At 36.8% G+C, this 7,992-nt stretch overlaps 1 protein-coding gene across 2 annotated transcripts; it reads left to right on the top strand.

Annotated features, from left to right (window-relative positions):
• The first annotated feature begins 2,051 nt into the window (after window positions 1-2,051).
• Window positions 2,052-4,417, top strand: LOC103405501 (ankyrin repeat-containing protein ITN1-like). 2 transcript variants are annotated; one of them, XM_070817107.1, is made up of 3 exons: window positions 2,052-2,656; window positions 2,763-3,178; window positions 3,259-4,417. In XM_070817107.1, the coding sequence occupies exons 1-3, from the start codon at window positions 2,200-2,202 to the stop codon at window positions 4,273-4,275; spliced, it is 1,890 nt and encodes a 629-aa protein (XP_070673208.1). In that variant the 5' UTR covers window positions 2,052-2,199; the 3' UTR covers window positions 4,276-4,417. The 2 variants fall into 2 exon arrangements, with proteins under 2 accessions (XP_070673208.1, XP_070673209.1); XM_070817108.1 differs by having other exon boundaries at window positions 2,054-2,656; window positions 3,268-4,417.
• The last annotated feature ends 3,575 nt before the right edge of the window (window positions 4,418-7,992 follow it).

Below are 7,992 nucleotides of genomic sequence, written 5' to 3'. Positions count from 1 at the left end.
TAGGTTAATAAGATTGTCCAAGGATTGGATTTGCTTAACTTCGGGGGAATATACTTGGTATTGTTGCCTTTGATGTATCCCTTTTTTAACTGGTCTATACATGAAACATTTTTGGAACATCAACGATGGAATAAAAACTATGTGAGGTTCTTATATGGTCAATCACGCCCCATATTCATAAACATTCACGTGATGCTTTGTTCAGGGCTAGAATCTCAAGGTGATTTGAAGGCGTAGCAACCAACTCTTGTTTCATTGATCTCTAATATATTGCAGTATCTCCAATAGTAAAGACATAACTAGTTTGATAGTGCGCCTTGTGCATGTTAGATAAATAAACAACGTCAATATAACCAACAAGGCAAACATCATTGAAAGGAATTTTTTTTTTGGGGGGGGGGGGGTGATGTGCTCAGAGATGTGTAGGGATAAAATAAGCTCATATACATTGTACCCTTAAGGTAACACGTGATGTTGTTAACATCTGTCTAGTGTTTGCATGTAGGCAAATTGCCGTATCTAGTCTAGTGTATTGAGGCAAGTACAATAAAGCGCCGATAGCATTTAGGTAAGGAACTTCAGGTTCCAAGACCTCTTCATTCTCATCTTTAGGATGGAATTTGTCTCTTTTTGCATCCAGAGTTCGGACGATCATATAGTAACAGAAGACTTCGCATTAAAGCAACGCAACACCTTTTAGGTGTAGCTCGGTTGGTGGACCAAGATCCCATCTAAAAAATGCTCTATCTCTAGGCCAAGACAATATCGATCTATTTGTAAATATTTCATCTCAAGTTCAAACTTTAGATGTGAGGTAGTTTTCTCAAGCTTCTTCAGACTCCCAAGGAGATTCATGTCATCGATATTGCAATAATAATTGAATCTCACCACACTCCACTATTGGCACCACTACCATACCCACACAATTGCTGCTACACACCCCACTATTAGCACCACTACCACACCCCACTCTTACCATTAGATCGGAAAATACTTGGCTCTTTAAACTAGCTTTTATTATTATTATTATTATTATTTTGTTTAAGAAATCCAAGTCGAAATACCATTAAAACCAGGATAGAAGGCATAAAGGCAAGTCAACAAACACGCAATATTCAAACGAAACCAAGCACAAATAGACTCCTCATCCCCCAAGTTAAACATAAAAAAAAAAAAAGCAATAATATAGACTAGGATTGCAACACGCATTCTGCTTGGAGCTTTCTATGCCAATTGCTTAGCACTTGGCCTCCTTCAAACCATGGGCAAAAGTAGATAAACGCTGGGTCGGTCGCACCCTCCTTGTTGTAGGCTAAAGACCAAACCCCCACCATCATGCATGCATGCTCTCCCCAACAAAGAATTGGAGGTCGTTGAGCTTCCCAAGCTTTTCCTTCTTACACAAATGACATTGACACGTAAGTATAAACTTTCTTTTCTCGATGACATTAGCAAGTCACTTTAGTATAATCGTTAGCTTGTGATTTGCAGTTAAGGAGAAATATTTCCGTAACTGTTAAGCAACCAATCAGCACATACAATTGAGTTGACAACACTAGTACTTTGACGACTGATCCGACCATGGAATAAGTCATAGCAGACCAAGTTAAAGTTATCTCTTAATCTCAGTCATCAGTCATCAAAACTTAGTCATACTTCACAGTTGGTCGAGGGAAGATGTTGGGAAAAAATGACCATAAATTTTCAAATCCAAAAAAGGACAGATTCCAAGTCCATGCATGTACAGTCAGTCTACTTTTACCTAGACCTTGGCAGACAAATATTCGTTGGAGATACTTGACTGTCGCATACCTTGAAGATGCCTAGAACTTTGCAATGAATATTTATAAGGGGAAAGGACTCGAAAACTCTATTATATTCCGTAGGATCATATGCATCGGAGTAATGAATAGTTGAATGTGTGGTCAAATATTCAATAAAACAAGAATTCAAAGGCCAAAGATTTCGGTGCACACTATATATATTACAAAAATCTCTATATGACATCATTGAGTCCTTTATATTTTTATTTTTGCAAATTTTCCAATATGTACGTAGCAAATTTCCAAAGAAGTTGCCAATTTTCTTGTGTATATAGGCATGGCACAACATAACTGAATTTAGCACTTGTCCCCTCATCAAATCATAGCCTAAAGAACAGAAGAGTAAGAATTTTCCAAGTTTAGTTCGAAGCACCAGATGGATCCAAGGCTTTTAGAGTCAATTACCAGTAACAACGTACCTGCATTTATCGCATTAGTTCGCGAAAATGAAGGACTTGTTGAGCAAAGAACAGCTAATGATTCCTTGAACACGGTTTTACACATTGCTACTAAGTTCGGATGCATCGACATTGTGTCCGAAATTGTTAGGTTGTGTCCTGAAATGGTTGCTGCTGAAAACAAACACCTAGAGACTTCGGTACATGAAGCTTGTCGCCTGGGAAATGCTAGCGTCTTAAAGCTACTCTTAGAAGCCAATCCCCGGGCAGCCTGTAAGCTTAACTCCGACAAGAGGAGTGCTGCCTTTGTAGCTTGCAGGCTTGGCCATTTTGATGTGGTAAATCTCTTATTGAATCAGTCCGGGCTTGAAGGCTTAGAGGACATTGGAATTGACGAAACATGTATTCATATCGCTGCATCCAGCGGACACACAGGTAGTGAGCAAATTTCAATTTGATGAACGTACAGATTCCTACATATCCTAGAATTTGTTTACGCAATATATTTGTGAGTTTTCCAAGTCATGTTCTGGTGGTGCAGATATTGTTCGAGGGATCCTAGACATGTGCTCCGACTACGCTCAAAAGACCGATGCGAAAGGAAATTCACCCTTGCACTACGCTTGCAGCAAAGGGCACAGGGAGATAACTTGGATGCTCCTGCAGCGAGATGTGAATCTGGCATTGCAGTATAACAACAACGGTTACACGCCTTTGCATTTGGCAGCAATACGTGGAAATATTTCAGTCCTTGAAGACTTTGCATTGAAGACTCCTGCAGCTTTCCACTATCTGACTAAAGAAGAAGAGACGTTATTTCATCTGACCGTGCGATATGGAAAATTTGAAGCTTTGTTATTCTTGATGCATGTCGCTAACAGCTTCAATCTATTTCAGTGTCAAGATCGGTATGGAAACAGCATTTTACATCTTGCAGTTTCTGGCGGGCATTATGAGGTGAGGAATGAATGAAAATTATCATTTGAAGTTTGAAGCAAAAGCTTATCATGATTTTTAACTATAATTTTTATGTCAAGTTCTTCCAGATTGCTGAGTACTTGATCAACAAAGCAAAAGTGGAGATCAATTCACGAAACTGCAAAGGACTTACGGCGTTTGACATCCTCAACCAGGCCAAGGACAGTGCAGACACTCGAAATCTTCAAACCATATTCCATAAAGCTGGTGGTGAAAAAAGTACTAACATGACATCTTGTTCACCAGAAACATTGTCTTCAAGGCAGAGTTACATATTCGAATCAGATATGTCTAATGCAAACGAAAATGGTATTCTCCCGTCTTTGCCAGAAATCACCTACACTCCGCAAGAGGATCAGTACAGGTCTAAAATGTCATCGCTCCATAATCATGTTCATGAGAGATTTGAGAAGGAAGCATACAAACTGGAGTCTTCATCCCCAACTAATTCACGTCAACGCAAGCCTTCCAGCAAAAGGCACTGTGAATACCGTAAGGAGCATAAGATATACAGAGAGGCGATACAAAATGCTAGGAACACTATAACGCTAGTTGCAATTCTGATTGCAACAGTTGCTTTTACTGCTGGAATTAGCCCTCCTGGCGGTGTACATCAGGACGGAACAATGAAAGGGAAAGCGGTGGCAGGCAGAACAACAGCTTTCAAGGTCTTTGCAATAAGCAACGACGTTGCGCTCTTCACGTCACTCTCTATAGTTGTTTTTCTTGTCAGTATCATCCCCTATCGAAGAAAACCGCAGATGATGTTGCTGGTGGTTGCTCACAAGGTCATGTGGGTATCTGTGGCATTCATGGCGACTGCGTATGTTGCAGCAACGTGGGTGATTATGCCACGCAACCACGGTACAGCATTTGTCCTGGTGACGCTACTAGCAGTTGGTGGCGGCACTCTTGGGACAATCTTCGTCGGTCTTGGAGTGATGCTGGTTGATCATTGGCTTAGAAAGTTGAAATGGAGGAAACTGAAAATGGGAATATGGAGATTTGCAGATGGAGTGGAAAGCCAAAATTCTGATGTTGAAAGCTCCTTCCATCAAGGATATCACTCCTACTGAATGTTTGTGATAGGTTAAAAGCACACTACAAAATAGCGCATAAATGTCCTATTAATTTTCATTATTCACGCTAAGATTTGTCAATTGTAGCCTATGAAAATAAGGGTTTTTCCCGTAAAATACTGTCTTATCTAATTAATTACTCAACAGCTGCTGAAAAATAATTATTAAACTGACTTACACTCATCTAAATTCAACAAAATTTTATATGAAGACAATAAACACAGAGGTGCACTCACACATTAAGAAAAATGAGTTAGGGGATTCCTTTTGGCATTTTATGAGTTGATGTGGTATTTTAATTAAATCCAATAAAAACAGGACAAAAAAGAAGGAAAAAAAAAAGAAATAATGAAAACATATTTTAGTTCCCAAATTAAGAAAAGCGAGTTAGGAGATTGTTATCCACCACCAAATAATCATCCAAACATGTTATGTTTCATTCAAATTTCTTAGTTTCCAGAAGAAGATAATCAGGTTGGTTCGATGTTAGAACATAACTTATTACTCTTAATTAACAAATACTACTCTAGAACATATATAGGTCCTCATTCAGTAAGGGCAAACACACATATATTCATAACATTAGAATCCTAAATATGCTTATCAAGTATGCATCCATAGAAAACACATAAATAATTCTTTTTTTTTTCCTTAAAAAATGGACAAGCTGGTGGTTTCGCCAAGGCAACCCACCCTTCTGCACATAAAGAATTTATCACTGACCTAGGTAGTGAACAAATTTGCAACGTATTTGGGGCTTCAAAACAGCCCCTAACCGCTAAAAATTTATCTACACATAATTCCTAAATTACACCAAAAGAAAGACATGAGCTTGAGAAAACAAAACCGAAAAAAGAGAATGATGTCTCTACTCCTATGGTTCCCCTCTTTGCTGCCTCTCCTTTTCAGCTTTGAGTCTCTTTTTTTATAACCTTTAAATGTGTTATGGGATTACAAGCATCATGGGAATTCAATCCCAATTAAAGCCAATTAGTGTTGAGGCTTTTGGGTTTTTTGGCTGCATCAGTTTTAGTTGCTAGGATTTATTGTGTTTTGTGCTTTTTTTTGTCAGTTAAAAACAGCTTAGCCTCTTAAGAACCTTTTAGTAGTAAAACGGGCGTAATTTCTTCTAGAAAAATGATAATAACAAGCCTTAAAATACTCCAAAAATAGACATTTGTAGCTTTCCAAGCATATAAGGCTCATTCTCTAATTCATTCTGAGTTGTCCACAGCTCACTGTCGAAGTCATTTATTTTGCATGCATAGGCAGTTTTGACGAATTTGCTTTTTAAAATCCACTTGTGTTCTTTTTCTCTTCTTTAGTTGAAAAATCCTACAAAACACAAAAATAAAGTAAATAGCTCGAAGATATATGAAACTAACTAAGAAAAGACCAATGAATTGGATGTAAGATATATGAAACATCCTACAAAACACAAAAATAAAGTAAATAGCTCGAAGATATATGTGTTCTTTTTCTCTTCTTTAGTTGAAAAATCCTACAAAACACAAAAATAAAGTAAATAGCTCGAAGATATATGAAACTAACTAAGAAAAGACCAATGAATTGGATGTAAGATATACATAAGCATAAGCTTATCAAATACCTCCACACTTAACTTTTGCTAGTCCTCAAGCAAAACAAAGAAACATTAGAACTAATCTTGACTCAATATTTTTCCTCAGAGAACCAATCTTGAATGACTTCGAATTGTCCAAGTGCCATAGAACTCCCAAAGCAGTATTCAAACCATAATGGATGATAGTGAACAATTGATCCAAGCAATAAATTTCAAGCTCAATTGAACCATTAAGAAACTTGGCATAAACTCACACGTTAATACGCTCATTTTCACACAAGTGTTTATGGTAAATATTTACACTCAAAGAATCAAATGTGAAAGATGTATCATAAGATTGCATAAAGTTCCCATCTCCAATCATAATTGTAAAATGTAATCAAAGAGGAATTTTATTGGATGTAATGAGGCTGGGGAAGAGGGTTACTGTAATGCAAAGATAGGTAAGCATAAGTTCCAAGCTAATGAGGCTGGGGGAGAGGGTTACCGAAATGAAAAGATAGTTAAACATAAGTTCCAAACTACCATACAAGCAATTCTCTTGTTGAGATTTACAAGAACTTAAGCTTTATAAGTACTTTACTAATATTACTCTCCAACCACACCCCTAAACTAAAACTTTAAAAACTTTTTATTTGCATTGTTTACAGTTCCTCTTTTCTCTTTTTTTTATTTCTTTTTTGATTTTTTTTTGAATTTTGCACAAAACTAAATACAAACATGAATAGCCCCATGCTTATTCATTTGCTAAATACCACAAGCATTTCTCATTATACAATCTCATTAGACAATCTCATATTGCTCACTAACTAGCTTGAAAAAGGAAAGGAAAAGTGTTTAAGGTAGAAGGGTGAGACACATATGGTGATAAGAAATGAAAGACTCAACATATATAGCTCAAATTGACAATCTAATGGTATCATTGTTCTTTAGGAAACATGCTTATTGGGCCATGGTGGCAATCCTAATGCCTCTATCATATTCAAGTTCACGCAATCAAACGACAAACATTTCGATACATCTTTATGCAAGTTTTAGATATCTTCACTTAAGTTTATTACACATGAAAGAATAAGAGTGTATGAAAAAATCACACACTAATAGGCCAACAAACTGACATAGAATGCAGACTTATCAAAAGTTTAATCGAGCTCAATTTCAATCACGATCATATTTTCAAGTTAAAGAATATGCTGTGTCACTCAAGGACATTGCAACAGTGTTCAGGGCAATGTCATTGTATCATATCCCATGTGTCACTGAAGGACATCCATCAAGTGACAACTAATTACTAATATAACTCAATCACAAACGCTTCTCACTTTTCATTTTGTTCAGAGGTCATACGACTCCATGCTTCCTAAATTTGATGTCGGATTTTAGGCAATCATGATATTGTGACGATGATTTCTGGTTTTCAGTGGAAAATGTTGCTGGTTTTGGGTATGATAGACGCCAGGCCCTTTATCTAAGGGGGTCCTCATTTTTGGATAAAAATGGGACTAGTTGTACGGCCTACTTTATGTCGAACTTCAATGATCCGAAATATTTATTTTGTAAGTCTTGATTCATAGATCATCTTTGCAAAAATTCAATTCAATCCGAAATTATTTGCCCATTTGATTATCACAATGAAATTTCATTATTTCTTATAAAACAAAGTGCTCGTCAATTTCTTTGAGCTCATTTAGATATCTCAAATATTTTTTATTTGACTAATATTTTGCAAAGATGATTTATGAGATGCAATTTGAAAAATAGACAGTTTGGATTATCAAAGTTCGATGTGACGTGAGCCCCACAACTAATCCTCATTTAAAAATAAAAAAATAAAAAATCCCTTCTCTTAAAAACCTCCTGATAGATGCACATTTATTGGTATTGTGAGGACACAATTGTTTTGATGGTTTGCTTTGCATAGTGCAAACCTTGGAACAACCGTTGTTCGATCCTTAAGACCGACCATAGTTCGGGAAGTTTAGGGATCGATCAAAGTCCACTTTACAGGTTGAGAAGCTATACCACGTACTGTGCTGCTGCAACAAATTTGTGAATTTTGACTTTTTAACATTCATTTTATATCTATCGGGAAGCAGGAAGCAACCACTTCCATAGGTTTGCAACTTCGCATG

Source organism: Malus domestica, chromosome 17, assembly GCF_042453785.1.
Source record: "Malus domestica chromosome 17, GDT2T_hap1".
NCBI classification, from domain to species: Eukaryota; Viridiplantae; Streptophyta; class Magnoliopsida; order Rosales; family Rosaceae; genus Malus; species Malus domestica.
The sequence above is the reverse complement of the archived record's forward strand: the minus strand, read 5'-3'. Positions and strand labels throughout refer to the sequence as shown.